Genomic DNA, 24,752 nt, shown 5'->3' on the forward strand with positions numbered 1-24,752 from the left:
CAGTGACCTTGACACTCTTGCAAGAAGTAGAAAAGTGGAATTGGGTTTCCTTGCAGCCACCAAGAAGCCACTTCCTAACGAACCAAATTTGTGGGTTTTTTGGGAAGTAGGAGTAAAGTTGAAATAGAGGTTTCTCCTTCTTGCGTAGTTACTCTAAAAGCATTATTGAGAGAAGAGGAGCCGCCTGACCATAGAGATGCACAGAATGGTGAATCTTCCAAAAAATATCCGGTTTTATGCAAAATGAGGTCAGCTATACCTACAAAAAGATCTCGCATGATGAATTTGAATTCTCATATTCCCTTTTCCTAAGTTCATGGTGAAATGGATCTCAATTCCTCAAAGGACTACCACAAGAGGCACAAAGTTCGCGAGGCTCACACTAAAACTGCCAAAGTTATCATGAATGGAGTTGAACAGAAGATCTGTTGTAGCAGGTTAGTCTTCTTTCCTTCTAGACTTCAGTTGAAGTAGCCTTATTTTTCCTTTGGTTCATTTTGAAGTGACTTTCAGTGAAATGTAGTGTTTGCTATTTACTTCCAGTATATGGCATTCCTTAGAACAAACTCTTTTAACTAGTTTTCATTCTCTTTCTCTTTGTATGTTTTTCTTTTTCACATTTTTTCTTCCAAATTTTGATAATGAAATTTTCAAAAAATTTTGTATAAATCGGTTATTAAATTTGATCAGAACCTCAATTCTTTGTGACCGGGTCAAAAAAGTTGAACATCTTCAATACTACTCTTTGTTAGTATTGTTATTAATGACATAGCATAAACACAATTATGAGAATATATTTCATTTCTGAGTTCGACGATAGTAAAAGTAGTTGTTGTAAATGCCTTGCAAGCCGCAATAAACATCCAAGTTTCATTTGCTTTCCAGATATGGTGGTTGAATGTTTCCTCTTTTCTTGTTGGGAGTTTCAGCAGTGGTAGATTGAAAGAGAAAGAAGACGATAAATAGGTTATTCAAATTAAAGTTTCCTTTAGAGTTATTTTACTAGTATGTAAAATTATATGCAAAAGGATAAAATGAGTTTTTTTTAAAAAAATAATGCATCAGTCCAACGTTTTACGCTGGGTTGGTGATGGAAGGGAGGCTTTTCCCAAGTTTTCCAAAAGTTCAGGGTCAGGGAGGACTTTATCAAAGTGAAGCTTGAGAGGAGGAGGGAGGTTTTTGTGTTTTACCCTTTATCCTTTGTCTAAATGGAGACCAAATCAGTCCCCCATAAAATCTCACAGCACATCCCCGCCCTGTAATGGAAACATCTCCATCTCCCTATGATATTATCATTTTGGATATTATCATCGGGAGATGTTCCCAATACACGGCACGGATGTGCTGTGGGACGTTGTTGGGGTGGGGGTGGGGCTGATTTGAACTCGTCTAAATGGCATTTTCCCCCGCTAGTACCGGTTAAAATTTAAAGATGCCCCATCCCCACGTGATAGACGACGTTACCAATTTACCATCCTATTATTAATTAATTATGATTCTTAAACTCGCCACGTCATCAACACATCGCTATACCAACTTGAGCAATGAGCACATAAAAAATTTCTGGTGCGAGTGATTGAGAAAGAAAAAATGGCGACAACGTCCTCCTTCGTTACCTCCGTTTGCTCTGCTCGCTGCTTCCTCCTTCCTCGCCTGCATGCTACTCAACTTCTTAATACTAGGTTTATCTATATCCTTAGCGTTTTTATCTTTCATTTATTTTATCAGCTTTCTCTCCCTCATTTCTAACATCAAAATCCGATATTTTTCAGGAATTTTCCCTCGCCGGTGAAAGTTAATTTCCCACTTGTGCATCCCGTCGGCGCCAAAATCAGGACATGGAACTTCCGGTACCTTTTAGGCTTAAATTTCTAAGTGTTTCGAGGACTCTGATTTTTTAAAATCATTTTTGTATTTGTTTTTTTAGTTTTGATCTATCAAGCATCAATTCGACGACGATTGTATATCGGTAATGCAGGTCTATTTCCGCCGCAGTAGGGTCAGAGAGTTCAGAACCGATAGCTGTTCCTCGTTCGGTACCTGTCCGTGTTGCGTACGAACTTCTTCAGGCGGGACACCGCTACCTGGATGTCAGGTGCTGCTATTTTACTTGGGGGAATTTCTTAATGCATTTTGATGTGTAAGATTGCAACTTGACGGATTAGGTTTCTCGATGTTTCTGATTGTGATTTTGTAGGACTCCTGAGGAGTTCGGTGGTGGTCATGCTTCAGCGGCTATAAATATTCCTTACATGTTCAGAGCCGGAGCGGGTATTGATCCCTATTAAATCTATTCCCTCTCTATATTATTCTCAATCTATTACCTTTTTTATTTCCTGCTTTATCTTTTGCATATAATGGAAATTGTGACTATGGAGCAACTCTTCCAATTGACGTATCTCCAATTTGTTATTTGTATCGATTCCACAGAGGCTCTTCTTGAGCATCACTTTTATGTGGCTGCACAAAGCAGATTGAGTTTTGACCAGTCAGAGACTCGTTAAACTTGGTTTTACGATTGATTACAGATAGCATACTACTTTCTTCCTTTCTTGCCAAAACAGTTGTGCTCAATCCACCACATTCTCTGTGGCGTAGATGCAGTAATAACAGTCAAGTGTAAGCTGCTGCCAATCTGCCATGGTTTTCTGGCAAATTTATGCCTGCCTTATAAGTTTGATAGGGTGTAATTTCTCTTTTATGAAAATTGCAATTTTTGCACAAGGGTAAACATATAACAGAGCTTGTGATAGCGTGCCAGAGATGACTAATGCATTCAAAAATACAAGAAGCAATATAATATAAAAGTATATCTAACATAATTTTATCTCTACCTTCGGTGCTAATAGCATGTCTGGGTTGCCATTCGAGTTCACTCGTTAATTGTTTTCTTCTCTTTGTTGATGTAGGGATGACAAAAAACCCTAATTTTTTGAAGGAAGTCTCATCACATTTTGGAAAGGACACTGAGATCATTGTTGTGAGTACATGTGCCAAAATCTTATTCTATTTGGCTTGAATTTCAGGCTCCTTCCTACTACAGTTGCTCACCTCAACATGCTGACTCCATTTCTACCTTTTCAGGGATGCCAGAGTGGGAAAAGGTCACTTATGGCTGCTACAGAACTTTTATCTGATGTAAGTAGGGCTTTAAACCCATTGCTTGTTTCTTAAACAAGGATTCCAGCATATTAAAAAAATAAAGAATGAGATTTCACTATCTGTTTTCTTTCTTCAATTCACATTCTAATCTATTTATTCATATCTCCACAGTATCATGTTTTTCTTTCAACAATAAAAATAAAGGTCAGTTTTGAAGGTTTTTGCTTTTATATTGAATTAAAAGTTGCTTGGTTCGATAGCCTCAAAATTTAGAAATGCTAAGATGCTTTTAGGGTATCAAAAAGAAAACCAAGGTGAAGATTGACATGTGGAACATGTAAAGAAGAAGTGGGATGTGCTCATGTGCCTGAAAAGTCGGTCCTATATTCTGGAAATAAAACAAGGGTTAATGATAGAAACCAAAGAGGCATTGAATGTTTTCAATGAAGAAGAGTGCAAATTGATAAAAAAACAAAGAAGAGAGCAAGGATGGGAGATATCGGTCCATTAGGATTTAAAATGAGCATGAAAGGTGCTAAGGGTCATACTACAATGGGCTAGACAGCAAAAGTATACATTTCTAGATTCTTTTCCTTTTGCCTATTTTCTGGAAGCTTAAGATAATACTTCATTTGTGAATGTTTAACCAAGTTATCTATTCTATCCTTGTTAGATTATTAAATAAGGAATGGCGAAACATTTTGAACTTGTTTTAACTTTTAAATGTGTAGCTATGGAATAGTTAATTCTTGTTAAAATTTAGTTATTTCAAGATAAATCCTCTGACTTCTCTTTGATAAGTGACGGGTTTCATTAATTTGACACTTTTTCCATTTGATGTTGTTGCCTCAAACTCACAAAGCTGGATAGTTTTTTGAAGGAAACTTACAACTCTGGCCAATTTCACATTTGCTCAGAAAATTGGCTGTAGAATGAAATGGAAATCCAGGGGATTGATATGGGATTGAAACTGGATATCATCAAGGCACAACAATAAACTGTTGCTTATCCAATGCACAGTTCCTTCAGTGGAAATAGAGAATGTAATTCTTACTCTGCTCTTCCACGTTTAAAGAGCACATATATCTTCCCTGACAATCTGTGAGAGGAAGTATGCCTACTTATAGTACTGTCTTATAGCTCTTTTCGAATCCCTGTTAAAAAAGAGCAGTTGGACTTTTTGAATACGTGGATTTTCCCTTTCTCTTTGTTATTCACTAGATGCTAGAGAAAAAGAAGGTTTGCACAGATTTTATGCAAAGTTGCATTCTAACTTGAAAGGTTTGTCAGGATGAAGATATTCTATGGGGAGATGGGATTCCACGTTTTTGAATGCAAAAGGAGAAAAAAGACTTAGGCTTGTAACTTTGCTGTCATTCTGCTCTTTAACTTGCTCTACTGTAAACGATAAAAAAAAAAAAACTCTACTGTAAACATTCTTTAGTTTTCCATTTTCCTTGATACCTGGACTGTGAAATGTCTCAAGCGTTTGATGTTCTAGAGAAGTAACTTCCATTTTGTTTATTTGGTACATGACCAACAGTGAGTGCGGCATTCTTCATTTAAAAAAATAAACTTACTTGCCTAGTGCAACTGAACTTGTCTACTAAGTATAGAATGCCAATTAACTATATTCGAATTGAAGTTGAATTCATTGAAGTATCTGATGGAAAATCACGTTCTTTATGTTATCTGCAGGGTTTTACTGGGATTACTGACATAGCTGGAGGGTATTCTGCATGGACACAGAATGGACTTCCCACCGATCAATAATCCCTTGAGACCATTTGCTTGTGCGCCCTGTACAGTGCTGGAATCTTCAATTTTGGAGTAGATGAATAATGAAGACGATGGGCAACTTCCCTAGACATTAGAAAATATAAAATAAAGATAGCCATAAAAATGACATAAGTTGGTAAGGATCATGAAATTACTTTCATGATCACCATGTCTAACTAATGCTACTTTTGTTGATGTAAACTTGTAAACTTTGATCACCATGTCTAATGCTTCTTTTGTTGCGGGGTAAGAATTTCTAAGTACGTGCTTCCCTTGATTGGTGCATACAACAAAATATGCGCATTATTGTGCGAATTGAATTTTTTTTATAGAGAAAACATCCCAAATTGTATATGTAAGATATGCAAAGGCAAATGAACAATTTAAAAAATGTATATGCAAATAATATGGTGTTTTCAGAAATACAGGATAAACACTTAAAAAAAAAACTCAAGAAAATATTTTTTAACATTAAAAAATTATATATTTTTTCACTTGTGCATGACAAATCAATCATAGTTCTGAACCTTTAATTATCCATGGTTAGAACTTAGAACCATCAAATGTATTGTATGTGTACTGAAAGATGTTACACTGTTACAAACTAAAAAAATATGTTATACTGTAGATTTAGTAATGATAAATACTGTAGATTTATTTTTATGTGTTGTCAAAGTTTACAAGGTGAGAAATGTGTAGTCATACCACGTATGAAAGTCCTCTAATTAGAAAAAAATGCATGCATGGGACTGATCATTGATGTTTCTAGATTTTTTTGATCATTGACATTTATAGTTTGACATTTCAGATAAAATACAATTTGTATTAATTAACCCACAATGTTTCAAGTAGAAACAGGATGGTACCAAACATAACCTCAATTAGGGAGATTTAATACAGTTCCCCAGTTTAAGACAACATGTAGTCTTTTATCACCAAACTGGCAATATAGACACACGTACAGAGGTGCACCCTTGTTAGAACATATAATTTGTATATCCCATGGCAAAAATCTTGTATGCCTATTAATGATCTATAGGATTGGTTCAGTTTAGAAGAGTTGGGGGAGGGGGGGGGAATCTACTCTTACAAGAACCTCTCTGTTTAGCAGATTGTTAGAAGCATAAATCAAGTTTGTTTTCATTTCAAAGCCATCCCATGGCAAAAATCTTGTATGCCTATTAATGATCTATAGGGTTGGTTCAGTTTAGAAGAGTTGCGGGGGGGGGGGGGGGGAATCTATGATGTCACTCTTACAAGAACCTCTCTGTTTAGCAGACTGTTAGAAGCATAAATCAAGTTTGTTTTCATTTCAAAGCTCTCTGAAATGGGCCTACCATTCATACATATATGGTCACAGCAAAGATAGTGTCCGTTTAGAATTATACAGAACCTTTCTCCGTAAATAAAGCCAAGCCCATTTGGGAGGTCTTTATCTTAGATTCAGCTGTATTGACTGAGCTGCGTTGAAGAAACTCTTAAAGCCAGAAGCCACTGTGTGAAAGCCCTCTTAAAGTGTCCATTTGGAAGGGATTTGAAAATGTGGTTTCTAGCGGCTTAGTTAACACAACACATCCCAAATGCAGAAGCTGTCCCAAACAGGGCCTAAATCTTAATTTTCAGCTATCTATGGCTTACACATCTCAGTGCTTTATATATGTTCATTTGGAGTAGATAAGCCCAATGGATGTTTAAAGAAATTAATGGATCTATTCATCAACAACTTATATTGTAAATTTCAATATTTCATCATTAAAACCAGTAGAATAACACATTCCCATAAAAATAAGTTTTATGGCTACAAGTGCCGTTCATCTGCTCCATCTGCTACCAGTGCCGGTGGTGGCATATGGTTGATTTAACTATGATCATTTGCTAAGGCCATGAAAGAAGTGATGTTTTCTCCTCCGCGAATGTCTCCTACATACCCTTGACATCACAAAAGGAACATAATCAACCTGCACAAAAGGAGGATATATAACATAAATATGGCTACCAATCTCTACAGTACAGTCAGCCAACCAACCTTCAAAATTCTTCCACTAATTACTTGATTATTTCAAGGGTGAACGTGAAACTACAAATTTATATATAAAAGAAAGGAGCTACCTGAGAGTTATTACGAACGCAATAATCCTGAAGCAGAGCATTGTCATCAATGAGCTTCTGGTTTTGGTGAGAAAGACAAAAATTTGCCCAAACATGCCTCCTGCAAATCACAATGTTCAGATTATTAGAATACAGACAATGTAGAAAGAAAGAAAAGGTGATTTTGATAAGGTCGTAGTATCATCTTAAAAATGCAACAGGTTTTGGAATCCCAACTTGAAATCCCTGAGGAATACAAGTGTGGTGTGGCATACTTCGGTTCCAGCGCAATATGATACAAGAGGGATTGAACTGGGGTAGAGTACCATGAAATGTGCCGATGTCCCATCTGCAACTGCTCCATCTCATTTGTTTTCTTTGTGATAGCTAACTTCAGATTCTTAACAGTAGCACAATTCAGCACAGCCACATCTTCATCAAGAAGGCTCAACTAGTTAGTAAACCAAAGCCAACAAAGCTAAATGCATTCTGCTACTCTTTAATTAGTTAGGTCAGTCAGATCACTAGAAATCAACAGAATTTACTCAAAAAGGGGAAAAAAAAAAGAAACTATTCCAAGAATAAGACATGAATTGTGAACTGTCCTTATATAGGACCCTTCTTCTTCGTCTTTTCCTATCGTAAGTTATGTGTTCGCTAAAATGTGGCAACCACGAGAACGAAGCAGTGAAATTAATCAGGAGAAAAGGAAGGTGGGTACCGAAGGTTGTGCCATTCATTTTAAGGACGGAAATTCTCATAGCGCTACCCATTTCCAAGTTGACAAGGGTGTCCACACATAGGAAAGTGTGGGTTTCTTCGGGGCGCCAGTGAGAATGGGATCATCTAAGAGGGCTGAGAGCGTTGACTGTAATCTTGCCTTCTTTACGTTGCTACTATTGTATCCTACTCCCGTTTCTTCACCCTTGAGGCAGGACTCCATCTCTTTTCCTTTAAATCGTGATGATGATGACGAAGAAAAGAGAAGGAAGAAGATAAACAAGAAGAATGACTCCTGCAATTCAACACCATTGATTTTTAGCTATTTGACAGCTTTAGAAGGATTACAAATACAAATATATGCAGTTCAAAACCTTGTATTTTGTATTATTTTATATGTATTTATACTATACATATATTTGTATTTGTACTCATTTCAAACTGAGCTCAAAGGTTTTATTTTATCGGTAGATATACTTTTTACAAAAATAAGAAAGCACAAGCAAGCAAATCTAGAAAACTGGAAGTAGATATCTATTGTCTTAGCCTTAGCAGAGCTTAGACAGAGACTGATCTTTATTTTCTAGTGCTCACGACTTAGGTGGGTGTGGGTGTGGGTCACCCCATCCTTCTATTATATTTGTCCATGTACAATTTTAACTTGCTGGCGGTCGTCGTCTCGTCTTTCCCAGATTTGGAAAATGATGACGGGAACTCTACAGTTGGCTCTAGCATTCTCAGCGGACCTCCTTCACCACCACCATCATCGCCGACCATTGTTCCTGCCATGGTGTGCCTTGAGTAAGAAGGGCCATCGATTCTTTACCTCTCTCGCCGCCGCAGCTGGAGACTCCGCTGCCGCTAATCGGTTAATACGAAAGTTCGTGGCCTCGTCATCGAAGTCTGATGCCCTCAACGCACTCTCTCACCTCATCTCCTCCAACACCACTCATTTCCATCTCTCCTCTCTGGTACTCCCTGTAAGTAATCTGTAGAACTCTATAATTCTTCCTCTTTGTTTTCTTAAGATTACATTTGCCTACATATCGAGTTCCGAGCCCTTTTGATTTGTGCGTTTAATAATCTCAGATGTATAGAAGGATCGCCGAAACCCCTTGGTTCAACTGGAACCCGAAATTGGTCGCGAGTGTCATTGCTTATCTGGATAAGCAAGGACAGCCTGAAGAAGCCGAAGCCCTGATTTCCGAATCCGTCCAGAAACTAGGGTTTCAGGAGCGAGATGTCGCTCTCTTCTACTGCGACCTGATTGATTCCTACTCTAAACAGAGATCAAGGATTGGTGTTTTCGAGTCTTACGCTCGTCTGAAGCAACTTTTCTCGGACTCCAGTTCTTCTTTGAGTCGACGTGCTTACGAAACGATCATTTGTAGCCTTTGTTCGGTGGATCTACCTCGTGACGCGGAGAATATGGTCGAAGAAATGACAATTTCAGGATTCAAACCCTCTGCTTTTGAGTTCAGGTCTCTGGTGAGTGGATACGGTAGATTAGGATTATTCACGGATATGCGTAGAGTTCTTCGGAAAATGGAGGATGCTGGGTACTGTTTGGACACAATTTGTTCGAATATGGTTCTTTCCTCGTTTGGAGCCCATAGCGAGCTATCGGAGATGGCTTCATGGCTTCGAAAAATGAAGGATTCTAACATTTCCTTTTCGATACGGACGTACAATTCTGTCATGAATTCATGCCCAACAATCACGTCCTTGCTCAAAGACTTGAAGTTTGTCCCCCTTTCGATGGAGGATCTGAAAGGAAGGCTACAGAAAGATGAAACCTTGTTGGTTGAACAACTAATCGGATCGTCTGTACTGATGGATGCCTTGAAATGGTGCCCTTCGGAGGGGAAGTTGGATTTACACGGAATGCACTTGGCTACTGCTTATTTGATCATGCTACAGTGGGTACAAGTTCTAAGATCAAGGTTTAGTGCGGGAAATTGGGTAATTCCGACGGAGTTTAGGGTGATATGTGGATCGGGAAAGCACAGCAGTGTGAGAGGGGAATCGCCAGTGAAAGCCCTGGTTAAACAAATGATGGTTCGGATGAAAAGTCCGATGAAAATTGATCGGAACAATGTGGGATGCTTTGTTGGCAGAGGAAAGGCCGTGAGGGACTGGCTGTGTTGTATTCACTATGATCTCTGATTTCAAATTCTTTTTCAGGTTCAAGAGTTTTTGTATAGCCTATTAGCCTGTTGATAACATTCACAGAAACTAAAGGTGGCTCCACTTACCAAATCGAATAGACTCAGTGCCGCAGTGGGTAGTTGGTATTGCAGCCTTAGAGAGATTGCTGTTCAAAAAAGCTTCAGAGTTCATACTAAAGATGTTTTTCGATCTTGTTTATAAGTTTTCTTCCGATTAGCCAATAAGAAATGAATGTCCATTTGTTCACCACAAATATGAACAACTTTCTTCCAAAATACCACTCACCTTAAGATTGATGAACAAGTATCGATACCTAGTAATTCATTGTAGAATAGAAATGAGGAGATGGACTATTTCCTTCAGAATTTCTGTAATGACCAAATTACATAATTACATTGAAAATCCAATCCATTTCCAACAATCCTAGCTCCGTCCTACCCACAAGCTTGGAAATGGAGAGAAACAAACTTGTCGAAAACAGAAGAAAAAGCACAAAGCAAATTGACAACACAACTGAAAAAGTAAATCTCAGGTACTTAACTAGGTAGGAGCCAAAAAGCAAAAAGAAAAAGAAAGATGCTGTGGAAACGATCTAGCAGTCCCCATGTCGGTGAAAGGCCACTGTACCCATTATTTTCAAGAATCAAGAGGTCGGTGGAGGTGGAGAGTTCTGCAGCTCAACCACTTTTTTCCATGATTCCCGACTGGAGATCTCATCCCACCATCTCCCAACGTTTTTCCTTGAGTTAAACAGGTGCCCGCTATCTGTGTCATTCACCAAGTAATGAGTGTTGGGCAGGTGAGAAAGATCGGCTAGCGTAAACTCATCACCGGCGAGGAACCGACTTTCCCCGAGCCTCCGCTCGTACACGTCAAGTATCTTCCCCAGCTTCTCCTTATTCTGTCTGATCAAGCCCTCGTCCTGCTTGAGCTTCATTCTTGGTGCGAACGCAAGCTGAAACACAAGAACGGAGCTGGGTGGGTTGAAGCTCTGCCCTTCTGCCTCCAACCACTGATCTATCGAAGCCTTCTCTAGTGGCCCTGTCCCAAACAAACTCTTGTTCCCCTGCTTCGCGTACTTCTCCGAAATGTATCGGCATATCGCTCTAGACTCTTCACACGGACAAGAAGAAGTTAAGCTTATTTGGTAGAAAAATTAAAGTCATATTCAAAAGAAAAGAAAATTAAAAGGGAGGAACATATATCAGTTACCAAACAGAGAAATATCTTCGTCTTGAAAGGCTGGGACTTGTCCGAAGGGCTGTTGCAGAGAAGAGGGTTCAGAATGGAACTGGGATAAAAAAAGTGTACAGTTAAGAGTCTGATAATTGGTATGGTCGTATCATTTTCATACCTGAAGCTTGAGAAAATCGGGTTTTTTGTGTTCGCCCTTAGACATGTTGACGCTGATGAGCTGAAACTGAACTTGTTTTTCGAGGAGACATGCTAACACCCTTGAAACGGCAGTGGACATGGGCGGTCCATATACTTTCACAGGCGTCGCCATTACAGGTTTTACAGCGGCCGTCGGTAGCTTCCCCTCTTTCTTATGTATCGGATCGGTGTATGTATTTCCAGCCTTCCAGGCTAAAAGAAGAGATGGGACTTTATCCTTAAAGATCAGAGAGGGTGGTCGCTTGAGCCACGTAACTTGCCATCAGTCTTAAATCCGAACGATCAGAAGCATTTAATAGGTGGTCTCACTCTCACCTTCAAGATTGATTAAAGATGGAGTAGAGTAAAGTTGGACTTACCGCTTACGTGATCTCACTCACTTGATGATGTGGGAGCTGAGGCCGGTCCAGTCGTACAAAGTGGAACTCATGCAAATACAAAAACAAAGGGGTGTATGGCTCACATCATTTTTTTCTTTTTGCTAGAAAGAAACGAAAAGTGCTTTCACTCATTCCAGTACAAGTGCTTTTACTTACGCTTTAGCGTAGGGCTAAAACATGAATCATGGCCTTCGATCTAACGTCATCTCATTTAATTCAAAGAGGAGAGGTGGGGCCATGTAGCAGAGATGGTTTACATTTTGGCTAAGGCCAAATCGTATAGGCAATTGCATTCAACCAGCTCGATAAAGAGACAGATTCAATATCACTGTAAAAAGGGTAAATGCTGAAACCTACCCTCAAATTTCTGCTGGTTGTTGAAACTTTTCTTGAGGTTTGTTAATAGATCCGTTCTGTTGAAACTTTTCTTGAGTTTTGTTGATAGATCCATTCTGTTAGAATCCTCGTACAGTTAATTTTGATTAAAATGTTTATTTTTTAAAGCTTTCTGTACATATGAATCATTACCCAAAACCTTCTATTTTTTTTATAAAATTGAGTTATTTTCCAAAATTGCCTTTCATATCAATTGCTCAACAACTTTAAATTCTTTTTTTTTTCATTTTAATTTTATAAAATTTATATTATTTTTTTTTATAGAAACCAGCTTCAATAGTAATTGCATAGCTATTTTGGATATTTTCATGTCTCTTTTTAAATGATTTTAACATAGAGGGTTTACTTGCAAATGTGTCATAAAGTTTAGGAAAGGTGATTGCAATTAACAAATTTTAGAAGAGGTTTTAGCAATGATTCAAAACTTCAGGGGAGGTTTCAAAAATTTACCCTTGTACAAATTATGAAACAACAGAACAAGTGAATGGTTGTAATTCAGGTTGTGAACCAATATGACTAATATCTTGGGATGACCAAATTAATTTGATTGGTTTATATCAAGGTTTTAAAAACCAACCCGAAATTGAAACCGTTCTAACCATCGGTTTTTGAGTGAATGATTCGATCACTTGGAACAGTGTATTGCTAACCAAATCCGCAGTTTTTGACCAATGACCAGATTGAGGGTGAAATGGAACTAATTGCCTGAACGGTCTGACCGTCCAAGTTAATGGAGGTTCAAAAACACGGGTTTATATATCCTATAAGTAAAGCGAACTTGGCTAAAGGGCTAATGGTGGATGGATGGATTTATGTTAACCCATTTATGGATAATTGGGCTGAATGTGCATGTATTTTGTAGTAACCAGACCAGACTTCACTTTGTAAGTTATAGCTGGCTTAGTCCACCATCCCAATAAAATCGGGCCGCTTCACTAATTTTAGAAGAGTAACAAATTTCACATCATACACGATAATGGAAGCATGACTAATGGCACATGGCAATGGATCAACAACCTTTTTTTTCTATAATATTCATTCACTAATCAATAACTGACCGGAAAAAGAGGGAGATACTCAAGTCAAACATACATCAGCGATATCATTGTACAAGGCCCGACTATCCCATCTTCGCACTCTTCGCTAACCAAGAAATGCGCCGACGATGTTCTTTCCATCAAGGTGACGCCAAACTAATTTCTCAAAACCATTCATTCACTCCGTTTCCAAACCAGACTTTTGCACACATATCAGTATATCACCTTGACCTGTCATAGCTTTAACCAGGTTTAAACAGTCTTATTCCACACACCATTGAAAGATGAAGATTTGCAAACTCAGGAGAGCCGACGTAAGCCTTCTGAGAAGAGCGCTGATCTTGGAAGTTGGAACACAAGAGTCTGTCAACACATCAACAAAAGGTCTCCCTATTCTTTATATATCACAAAGCAATAACCCGCACGACCAGAAGATAAGAAGGCACCATCAATTCTCATTTTATCAAAGTCTGGTTGAAACCTGCATGCTTGATATGGGTAGGGCTGCAACAATCTGAGGACGTCTGACCATTAACAGACCAAAAAGGTAAATGCTACCACTACTCTTAAGGCAAGGAGAAAGGGAAACGGCAGACCAAGGGATAAAGTGGGAAAAGAAATAAAATCTGCTGGGAAGGTAGGTAAAGAAATCAAAATCACCCTCCTCGCCATCTCATGCTCTTCTGAAGCTTGCACTCATCTACACCTAAACTCCAAGGGATCTCTAAAATGTTAATTTCTTGCATCATCAGTTAGAACAAGCAGTCCAATTAGAGGGAAATCGGGTAGACGTCAAAGCAGGCATGTTACGGACATTTATGTCAAGTGGCAACATGCGATATTCAATGTCAAGCTCTCTGAAAACTTTAACCATCTCCTCAACCAAGAGGGCTCTCCTCGACCACCTTTCCCCCATGTCCTGGTGGTTCATGCGATGTGTCAACCAAATTGCTATCTTCAGCCTGTTCATGTCCTCTACATCCTTCACCACAACCATTGGTCCAGGATACCAGTGGTCCTTCTTGTTCTCAATGTATCTGCAACAGCACCCATATGTACAAAATTCTGTTAGGGACTCAGATCTCATTCAGCAACCCCCACCCCCCAAATGAACAAATGAAACAAGTACATCTAAAAGAGATCCAACTCCTAAGAATCTTCTATGAAAATGATCCACCTAACATGGTTTATCTGTCAGATTGAATCAAAACCCAAGGCAACAGAAATGTTGGCATGAATCCCCCAAGATTCTGATCTAATCCAACTATTGACATCATTTTCATGCTTAAATACCTGTTTTTTGAAGTATTCTCATGCAACATCTCCATAGGGAAAATTGGGTCCCATTCAATCCAGAAGAGTGAACCCACTGACCCGCAATCCAGAGGAAAAAACAGGTGAGCCTCTGGGTTGGTTATTAAAACACAGTCTAAAACCAGTATTTTTTTCCTCCTTTGGGCATGGAGGTTGGAGGAACTAATCAGGTTCCGGGAAAAGGAAAAGCAAGACAAAAACAAAGACAAAAGTGAGGAGATGAGACATACTCTGTTATTCTTTGTTTCATGATTGCAATTTTTTCTGCTGGAGTGGAAATGTGGATACAGAACTCAACAGCATCACCCATATCAGGACTGCGGTAATAATTGCTGATAGGCTTAGTAGAAAGAACACTGTTTGGATATATGATCTTCTGGTTGTCGTACCTCAGAAATACGGTAGTTAAGATATTCATCTCTTCCACAATCATCTAACACAGAAGAAGTTAGATCCTTAAAATCTTGAACTGTTCACATGTATAGACATGCACATCATAAACAGCATGCATATGATTAGCATAATAAGCTAAGCAAACCCTATGTTACCTAGATATGACAAGAACACAGATAGACTAGGTGTTCGATACAATTTTTACACAAAAAATTAAAGAATGTGGAAGTCAAAAGATGGAAAAATTATTTTGAAAATTATTAAATGAACAACAAGGAGAGGGTGCTAATGGAGGAGAATCTAATAATACTAGTAGTGTTAAAAATAACATGTACCTTTGTTGAATTGAACATACTAAAGTAAAAGAGGCATTAAGTAAGATAAAGAAGGGAAGGGCGTTAGGACCTGATAGGATTCCAATAAAAGTGTGGAAGGTATAAGAGGAGAAGTATACTTGTTATAGGTAACTAAGCTATTTAATAAGATGGTGAATGAAAAGAAGATGCCTGATGATTGGAGAAATAGCTATATGGTGTCTATATTTAAAAACAAAGTGATATACAAAGTTGTAATAACAATTAGGGGATTAAATTCATGAGCCACACTATGAAACTTTGAAAGAGAATAATTGAAGCTATATTTCTTTTGAGACGATGGATAAAAAAAAAGTTCAAAGAGAAAAAGAAAGACCTAATATCATGTTCATTGATTTAAAAAAGGCATATGATAGAATTCCTAGAGAGACAATATGGAGGGTCTTAGAAAAGAAAGGGGTTCAAAATAGGTATATAGCCCTAATTAAGGATATGTACGAGGGGGCAATAACCAATGTTGGATATTAGTTGGAGAAGCTACTCCAGATGTTATAATTACAATGGGTCTTCACCAAGGTTCAGCACTTAGTCCTTATCTATTTGCCCTGATCATAGATGAAGTGACTAAACATATTTAGGAGGAAGTGCTAAACCTTGGTTAATTTTGCATTCTAATCATAAAATTAAGCTTATGGACAAATGCCTTGGAAACAAGTTCTAAAAATAATAGGACTAAAACAGGGTATATGATATGTAAATTTAATAATAATAATAATAAGAGTGCAAATCAAGATACACTTAGAATTGAAGATCAAGAGATAACTCAATATGACCATTTCCAATGCCTTGGTTCAACAATTCAAAACAAGGGAGAGATTGAGGATGTCACTCAAAGAATTAGAGCAAGATGGGCAAAATGAAGGGGTGCATCTAAACTTTTATGTGATAGGTGAATAGCACTTAAATTAAAAAGAAAATTCTGTAAAACAGTTGCAAGGCCGATTATGTTGTATGGAGCAAAATGGTGGGCAATCAAGAAACAACATATCAAGAAAATGATTGTGGTAGAACTGCGAATGCTAAGATGGATGAGTGAAAAAAACTAGAAAGGGTAAGATCAGGAATGAAGTCACCTATAGGAACCTAGAGTAGCTCCAATAGGTAAGAAAACGAGAAAAAGTAGATTAAGATCGTTTGCCGCATGCACAGAAGACCATCAACAGCACTAGTTAGAAGAAACAATTTTTTTTACATGTTAATGGGGCTAGTAGGGTTAAGGGTAGACCAAACAGGACATGGGTAGAAGTAGTAAGAAATGATTTAAACACCAACAGTTTAAAAGTGGATATGGCTTTAAATAAAACAGATTAGTGAAACAAGATACATGTAGTTGACCCTATATAGTTAGGATAAGGCATGGATGATGATGATGGTGTGCATGCACACAAGTGTGCGTCTCTATTAGTGTTTTACCTGAACTCCATCCACTTCGCATCGATCGCCCACATCAAACGGGTGCATTGCAAATAAGAATATTATTGATTCAAATACTGTCTTGCATGTGTTCCCAAAGATAAATACCACCACGAGGACTTGAGAACTAATGGCAACTAAGAGATGGGTCGTTGCAATTCCCAATATGATAAGCCAGATGATCAATATGATGATGCCAACAATGATATTCAGCATCTGATGGAGTTTGTTCACAGCTGTTTTTGTATCATTTAGTGTTAAGGCAAGCGCTCTCCTTTCTCTAAATGCATTAACCTGAAATTTGAGAGATGTAAGACAATAGATATCACCATCATATCAGTTCCTGTTTATCACGAGTACAACAAAAACTGCACAACAGAAAACCATTTGCACTGGTTTCCACTCAACAAGGGCTATTGCCCAATGTTGGCCCCTGATATCCAGGGTCTTGGGAGGGGTGGATTGAATATGGACCCAACCTTTTTTGCACAAGGTGACTACTCGGAGACTTAAACTAGCATTTTCACACTTCTCAGACAGGTTTCTCCTGCTTTCCACTCATCAAGTATCAGAGAACTTAGTAATTTTCTTCTATCCTGTGGAACATCCAGTTTTAGCCAACTTTCTGGATGCTCACAAGACAGAAGATGCAGCTAACAGATTTCTCTGTTGGAGGATTAAGTTTTTAAATTTTCAAAATTTCTACTTGTCTTAGACTAAGACATCCTTTCTTCTATTCTTTATCCCAAACCATGTTGCTTGTTAAACATAGATGCATAGCTAAGAATTGAAACAATGTAGTGTTTTGCATCTTATTGTATTCAAGGAAACGTTTTGCAATTGTTCAATAATACAATGCTCACTTATACCGTCATATTAAGACAAACCACTTTCCTAAGCTTTTGAGGTTGGTAAACTTACCATTTAACATTAAACTAATCAGACATCTACCAAAAATGGGTTGCACAACTCCAAAGAGAAAAAAACTAATTGCAGCATGAATCCCTTGATTACAATGGATATGTGTTGGAATACCAGAAAACTACCTTTTCTTTTTCACTTTCTTTGTTAGAGCCTGCAATCCAGAGAATGCTTCATTGAATGTATGGTCATGATATAGTCCGGATCTGCCTACCCATCCCTTTGAATAGCAGAAAGCCATGGATTGCATGCTCTAAACACATGCTCTTCACTACAGGAAGGAGAAAAGCAGACAAGAAAATAACCTACCACCCAGTTCTTGAGAGCTGACTTGCTGATTCTTTTACTTTCAGTGGCTCCTTCAAATAGACTCATGGTCTTTGAAGCTTCATCTTCTCTCAAGAAACGCATCAGATCCTCGAGGTAGATGTACCTGTGGCAAGAAAAAGGCCAAAGCATTGACATTGGGAAAAGAACAGAAATAAGATGAACAGATTACTTGAAAGAGAACTTGAAGAATGTGAAAGGTTTCACCCACAGTTGTGCTGAGGTATTTTTAAAAGTTATATGAAATATTTATTTATTTGCAAAGGTACTCGACAAGTCCCTCTTAGGAGAAATGGTTATGGGCTTTCAAAATAAAGGTTATTAGTTCAACTCATATCAAGTAACAGATTCACTGAATAGACAATTAATTGCAATCTCAAAGTTTTTTGTGCATTTCTTTTACCGTGATTAGAAGGAACTGCAAGTTTTTTTTTTCAATTTTTGATACATAAGTAATTACAGCGCTTAACCTCACAGAACTAGAGTGTAGGCTTTGCATCCTGGGGACAGAAATTTCTTGAGAAACTTGCAACCAATAAAACAACATTCTAATAGTGATGAATTTACTGTCTTAAAGACAATACATTAAGTGGCATACCTTGCACTTAATTATTCTATGCAGCTTGTTTGAATTCTTCTCCAACTGGTTGAACTAAATGGTGCTCCATGGATTGGTCTTGACATAAAAGAGTTCACACAAACACCCTTATTATCAACTCTAATAAAGATCTCTACCAGTATTACCCTTAGGAACAGGACAACTCAAGTGCTGCTCATGCTTCATGACCTCCCGCTCCTGTAACATTTTCTACCTTGACTTTTTTTTTTTATAATTAACTTTGCTACCAAGATTCCATGAACAAACCCTTTTTAAATCACTGATACAATAATTATTCTTTTTCTTTATGTTTCTAATTAGCAACTAGGGTAACCAACTGAATGAAATTCAATTGAATTGAGAGGTAAAGCAGAACTAGGGTAATTTACATATTGGACTTAAGATTTTAGAATCTAAACTATCTATTTAATAAGTTATTTTGAATTTCCATGTTAAAAAAGGAATGAAACATAAAACTTTGTTTTGAGGCATATATAAAAAGGTACTTTTCAAGTTATTCCTCATGCTTGTGCACCGGCAGTTGGGTTATGGTTCACAAGGTACTTTTCAAACCTTGGAGTAAGATGTATGTTAAGTTAAAAGGCTGAAATTGCATAATAGAAATGGTTTTGAGAGACATTTAGAAACCAATTGGGGGCAAGGACATAACTAGATACACTAACGGTAACAGATATGGAATTTACACTAAAATTTGAAGTATCTGATACAATAAGGAACCCTTGTTGGGTATCATTAGAAATATAGGCATATGAATTCAACACTGTGCTGAACAATTTGACAGTTACCATGTAAGCATCCTAGAGCACAATTAGACCAGACATGGTAGAAGTAATAAGAAATAATTTAAGCGCCAATAATTTAACAATGGATATGGCATTAAACACAACGGATTGGCCAAACAGGATTCATGTAGGATGTAACCAACCCTATATATGTATGTATATAGACACCATCAGCATTCAAGCAAGGAGAAAAGAGAGTATGAACAAGAAAGGAAATATTTACATACTTGGAACCACCCATGGCCACGTTGTTAAAGATTTTCTTTGCCGCAGCTTTTGCCTCACATTCACTTCGGATCTGCATTGTTGACTCGTCAGTGTGAGCCGAACCTAATATCGTTTCATCCAGTGTGGACAGGACACCATGCCGGACTATATTCATCAACCTTTTCATGTTCCAAGCAGATATGTTCTTCTGGTTCAGCTTGTGCAAGTGATCAATTGTGATCCCCTCATCCTGCTGTTTAGAAACTGTGCCAGACTTCCCAGCTTTAGGACTCCTCTGGAGACCACCGCTTCCAATCACCTTCCCACTTCTGGTCGTCGGCAAGACAGTTGCCCGGAGGTCAGGAGGCATAGTAGCACCTGCATTTTGAAGGTTTCGAACCTCGGCCATGACCTTCTCGTTTTCTTCCTGTGCATGCTGGATTTCAATCAAAGGGGGGCCAGATAGGGTCTCAATCACATATTGATTGAACAGAGACTCCTGAATCCGGTCAAAGTATGTACTAACATGAAACGACGATGCAAGAACCTTAACAAGGAGTGTCTTGACAAGCCATATTAATGTAGCGACTAAGAAACAGAACAAGATCTTGGTTACAAAAGGCAGAATACTAGTATTCGTCTCCCTCGCAACCTTCTTGTCCAACATAGCATGCCAAGCGATCAGAACTAAACCCAACCAAATACAGTTCTTAACAGCTTTCCTCACTCCATAGACAAAATACAGAACCCTTTTCCTCAAAAGGAAATTACGCTCAATGAAGAAGACTACAAGCCGAATTCCCCAACCAGAGACCAAGCGTCCGCATATCACAACCAGAACAAGGACCTCCCATTTCCATAGATGGAGCCTCCACACCAGCTTCTTTGACAGTGCAGGGATCGAAAGACTGCAAACAAGCGTTGCCAGGATCAAAATCAGACTGACCCATTCAAGAAGCGTTAAGGCGCTGATGTTACCCTTCTTATATTCCTCTGGAACGTCCTCCTGCGAAAATGAGTCGTCTTCATCCTCGTTATTAATCCTCCCCAACATCCCAGATTTCACCTGGCCGGACTTTGCCACCCTCCCGGATTTTCGGTCTTGGTCCTCCGGTGGGTCCATGAGCCTCGACTTGGTTTTAGCTTTCAACAGGCTCGAATTCCTCCGATATGAAGCACTGGAAGTACATCTCAGAACCTCACCTCTGCCCCTACCACTACTATTAGCACTACCACCGCCTATATTTGACGATCCGCCATTATGTTGTTTTATTTGGTTGTGTTCGTCTTCCTCGAACGAGCTGGTGTAGCGTCGTCGGACGAGTTTTTGGGCAGTCTCAACCCAAGTGGGAGAAGAACCTTGAAAGGATGCCTTGAGCTCCCGGGAGGAAGTCTGCCGATGATTCATCGGACTCTCCGTCATAGGTGGCAAGTTACGATCGTAGCGGAGCTCGTCCTTATCCAACGCTATCTCCCCCGACGCCGTCTGTTCATGCAAGAACTGCACAATCAGCTTGGGTAGTGGACCATCGGGACCTTGCGGTCGCTGGTGAAAAGAGAAACCATCAGCGTCAGCAGCACCGCTTTGGCCCGCATTTTCACCATCGGACTCCCTGCTGTTGGCATTTTTACCATTGTGACGATTTGAGTTGTTGTTGCCGTCGATGTTGAGGACCACTTCTCTGTGGTTGTCCGAAGAGTCAGATTTCGACATGCGCTCGTCGAGGTCGAGGAGGATGGGCTGCAATTCGTGATTTTGTTCCTGAGCTTCGGCGGAGATTCTACAAGTATATTTGTGGGAACCTTGGGCCGACTTGAATGATTTTCTAAGCGATTCCATGAAAAGAGGAAGAAGGAGCTGCGTGTTTTCTCGAATAAAAGAATACGCAGGGTTGCAACCACTTGAATGTTTAAACGTCGACGTGGGTGGTGATCTGTCACCACTCACCAGTAGTAAGTGAGGACTTCTCCCTCGAAAAAAAACAAATTATTGGGGTTGTTTTTGAGAGGGAGAGACGGGGTTTCTTCAAAATTCAAAGTTGGAAAGTAGAACTGAAACCTGGAAGGCTGAACTGAAAGCACGATAAAAAGCTTATAATATAAATTGCAGAGGAAGAGACAGAGAGAGGGAGAGAGAGCGCAGAATGTAAAAAAGCAACAACAGAGAACAGGTGGCCAAAATATATAGACTGGTGTTTGAGTCATCACCGACCATGACTCCATGAGCATGAGTTATTGAGTTGAGTGCATGACCATAACCAAAAGAACCAAAACAAACAAAAAAACAAAGAACACAGTAGTAGAACAGCTTCAGCACTCAGCAGGCAGCAGGCCTCGACGATGAAAATATAAATGACCTGGTATTTTCTGTTTAATTGCGATAACTGCCCTTCCTCACTCTTCAGAGTCAGATACGCGTGGGATGTCATTGTTCTGTTCTTCGGTGGAAAGCAAACATTATCAACGGCTATGATGAAAAGGGGGATCAACGATGCAGATGCAGCAACATCGCCTCCACTCCAACGATTCATCATCATTCAAGAAGAAGGAAAGAAAACTACAGAGTATTATATATTCAACACAAAAGAAGAAGAGAATCGATCGTAACCGTATCCGTATACTGGCTCTCGATATTTTGTAGGAATCGAGGGCAGGGCATGGGTGTAATTTCAGTTGAGAGAATCGGTGACTGACAGACAGTGAGCGAGTGCAGTGTGGGGACCGCTGTGTCACGTGTTACGACTTACGTGAGAGACTCTCGCTCCTGCGCACAGTGGTGGTGGCATCACCTTCACCGCGTACCACAGAGAGGCACAGACAGCTCCACTCACTCCACCAGAATCGACGGAGAGAGATAGCCAGATAGGCGGGGCGCACTTCCAACACGGTCGGTGTGCATTAGAGAGAGAAAGAGAGCTTCTTGCATCTTGATCTTGACATTGACATATACCTAGTACATCATATATGCGGCAAAACGAGACGAATATGAAGTTAATAATCATTGGGAAAAGGAAAGATCAACCGAAAATTAAGATTTAGGAAATCAAGCACAAATCAATAAGCAAATGGCCATGCGATGAATGTTAGTCTTTTATATATATAACTAGCGGGGACGTGTGTGATGTACGAAAAAATATGGAAGATTGAATAATTTTAATTATTATTAATTAATTGATAAATTAAAGGTAAATTCCTTAAATTATTTTTATGGTTGAGTTAATTGATTGTATCCTTAGTGTTTAAAAATTGACTAACACTACTTATTTTTAATAATTGACTAATTCTATTCTTATCGTTAAGTTCTGTTAATATTTCATCAAAACTCAACACATGACATGTATTTTTCTTAAAAACTCAATTTTACCCTCCACCTCCGACCTTCCTCTTTTTCTCTTTTTCTTTTTCCCCTCTTTCTCTCCTTTACCCTAAACAAGGGAGATCCACCGTTTGGTCTAGTTAAAACACATTTGAAAAAAAAGGAGAATAGGGGAGATTCATCGTTGCTCTCCACCGCTTGGTCCGGTTAAAATACATTGGAAAAAAAGGAGAACAAAGGAGATTCACTATTGCTCTCCACCGCTTGGCCCGCCTAAAACACACAAGAAAAAAAAGAGAATAGGGGAGATCCGTTGCTACTCTCCGCCGCTTGGTTCGGCTAAAACACACAGGAAAAAAAAAAGGAGAACAGGGGAGATCCTCCATTGCACTATGCCGGTGGTTGCCGTTGTTGCCACTATTGCGGTTCCAACATTTATGACAAAGAGAATGAAAGGGAGGGAGAGATCCAAGTAAGGAACACAAATACGAGTATCTCTCATATTCTCAAATTTGTAAGGAACCTAGATCTAAGATTTGAGAGATACTCAAATATGAGATCCAGTCATCATCCGTCATTCCGACAATTATGGCGAAGAGAATGAGAGGGAGAGGGAGAGGGAGAGGGAGAGATCCGAGTAAAAAACCTAGATCTGAGATGATGGAGGAAGATTTGGCCCGACCTCTTGGCCACCCAACACGTGGACGCAACCGAGGGTGACCTGGCAGGAGCAACAGCTCGGCACGGCAGTGCGCTCAAGGCGCAAGCTCCGAGAGGAGGAACCAGCGGTCCAAGCTCCTCAAAAGGAGCCCGAATTCTCCCTTTGACCTCGAGCCTTACGAAGAGCGCAAAGGGAAACAACCCGAACTGGCCCACCCCAGGGCAGTTTGGGCCACACTTCTATCCGAACTCAAGACCACCTCGCACACCACTCCAACACTTCGTCTCCAGGCCGCCGAACTGAACAACCGTACCTGACACCAAAGGAGTTTGTATCCTGAGGTGGCGCACCTGACTGACTTAGGATCTGACGCTTAACAACCGCACTTCAACGGCCACCTGCCACCGCCACCTCCAGTTACAGAGACGGTTCCGACAAAGAGAGCAGTGGCGGTTGTCTGCCCCAGCAGAAGTGATGACACCCGAGCTGGCAAAAGTGTAGAGATAATGATACCCGACCTGACAGGAGCTTGGGAGTGAGTGTGCGAAGTGGTTATAAAAGGCCCTCTTCCCCCCAAGAAGAAAGGTACGTGATAACTTTGCGCCATCTGGTTTTTTATCTTGCCTTTGAGAAAATACTAACTTGAGCTTCGGAGCACTCTCACCGGGTTCCTCCCTGGAGACTACTCGCTTTCTTCCCCGTTTCAGGCACCTTTTGCTCCAGTCAAAGGCAAGATCGTTGACAGCTAGGACCGACTGGATTGCGCTCCATCATGAGAGATACCCAGATCTGAGATCCAATCACCATCCATCGTTCCGGTAGTTCTGGCGAAGAGAATGAAAGGGAGAGATCCCAGTAAGAAACCCATATCTAAGATCTAAGAGATACTCAAATCTGAGATCCAGTCATCATCTGTCATTCCGGCAGTTCTGGCGAAGAGAATGAAAGGGAGAGGGAGAGATCCTAGTAAGGAACCCATATCTGAGTATCTCTCAAATCTGCAAGGAACCCAGATTCGGTCATCATCCGCCATTCCGGTAGTTCTGGCAAAGAGAATGAGAGGGAGGGGAAGAGATTTAAGTAATCTATAGTGGAGGGTAAAATAGTCTTTTTCATATCTCTATTGACGCACGTTAATGATTAAAAAGGATTAGTCAATTGTCAGAAATAGTAGGGATAGTGTTAGTCAATTTTCAAACAGAAAATGTACACTTGGTCAATTAGCTAAACCATAAGGGTAGTTTAAGAAATTTACCCATAAATTAATAATCAAAATTTGTTGTTAATTAACTAAAAGCATTTAAAGTTATTGTTAATATTTAAATTTTTAATAATTGTATTTTTCATTTAATGATGATT

General features: G+C 39.4%; 4 protein-coding genes and 1 pseudogene across 5 annotated transcripts; 2 read left to right on the plus strand and 3 right to left on the minus strand.

The window, feature by feature from the left end:
* The first annotated feature begins 1,526 nt into the window (after positions 1-1,526).
* STR16 (sulfurtransferase protein 16) lies at positions 1,527-5,141 on the plus strand. Its single transcript, XM_010267766.3, has 7 exons — positions 1,527-1,682; positions 1,773-1,850; positions 1,979-2,095; positions 2,198-2,271; positions 2,910-2,980; positions 3,085-3,138; positions 4,801-5,141. Exons 1-7 carry the CDS (start codon positions 1,591-1,593, stop codon positions 4,873-4,875), a joined length of 561 nt encoding a protein of 186 aa, XP_010266068.1. The 5' UTR covers positions 1,527-1,590; the 3' UTR covers positions 4,876-5,141.
* A 1,430-nt stretch (positions 5,142-6,571) lies between these two features.
* Positions 6,572-7,928, minus strand: LOC104603684 (U11/U12 small nuclear ribonucleoprotein 25 kDa protein-like; annotated as a pseudogene). The gene is made up of 4 exons (XR_016076486.1): positions 7,691-7,928; positions 7,296-7,401; positions 6,991-7,090; positions 6,572-6,839 (listed from the first exon to the last, which is right to left on the minus strand). The product of XR_016076486.1 is annotated as a U11/U12 small nuclear ribonucleoprotein 25 kDa protein-like (transcript).
* A 457-nt stretch (positions 7,929-8,385) lies between these two features.
* Positions 8,386-10,133, plus strand: LOC104603683 (pentatricopeptide (PPR) repeat-containing protein). Its single transcript, XM_010267765.3, has 2 exons — positions 8,386-8,669; positions 8,779-10,133. Exons 1-2 carry the CDS (start codon positions 8,391-8,393, stop codon positions 9,853-9,855), a joined length of 1,356 nt encoding a protein of 451 aa, XP_010266067.1. The 5' UTR covers positions 8,386-8,390; the 3' UTR covers positions 9,856-10,133.
* A 55-nt stretch (positions 10,134-10,188) lies between these two features.
* LOC109113889 (glutathione S-transferase-like) lies at positions 10,189-11,523 on the minus strand. The gene is made up of 3 exons (XM_019198849.2): positions 11,213-11,523; positions 11,071-11,119; positions 10,189-10,971 (listed from the first exon to the last, which is right to left on the minus strand). Exons 1-3 carry the CDS (start codon positions 11,363-11,365, stop codon positions 10,502-10,504), a joined length of 672 nt encoding a protein of 223 aa, XP_019054394.1. The 5' UTR covers positions 11,366-11,523; the 3' UTR covers positions 10,189-10,501.
* A 1,511-nt stretch (positions 11,524-13,034) lies between these two features.
* LOC104603682 (mechanosensitive ion channel protein 6-like) lies at positions 13,035-21,636 on the minus strand. The gene is made up of 5 exons (XM_010267764.3): positions 19,437-21,636; positions 17,791-17,914; positions 16,561-16,854; positions 14,611-14,813; positions 13,035-14,103 (listed from the first exon to the last, which is right to left on the minus strand). Exons 1-5 carry the CDS (start codon positions 21,254-21,256, stop codon positions 13,815-13,817), a joined length of 2,730 nt encoding a protein of 909 aa, XP_010266066.1. The 5' UTR covers positions 21,257-21,636; the 3' UTR covers positions 13,035-13,814.
* Between the last annotated feature and the right edge of the window lie 3,116 nt (positions 21,637-24,752).

Source organism: Nelumbo nucifera, chromosome 5, assembly GCF_055504915.1.
Source record: "Nelumbo nucifera cultivar China Antique chromosome 5, China Antique-T2T, whole genome shotgun sequence".
Taxonomy (NCBI): Eukaryota; Viridiplantae; Streptophyta; class Magnoliopsida; order Proteales; family Nelumbonaceae; genus Nelumbo; species Nelumbo nucifera.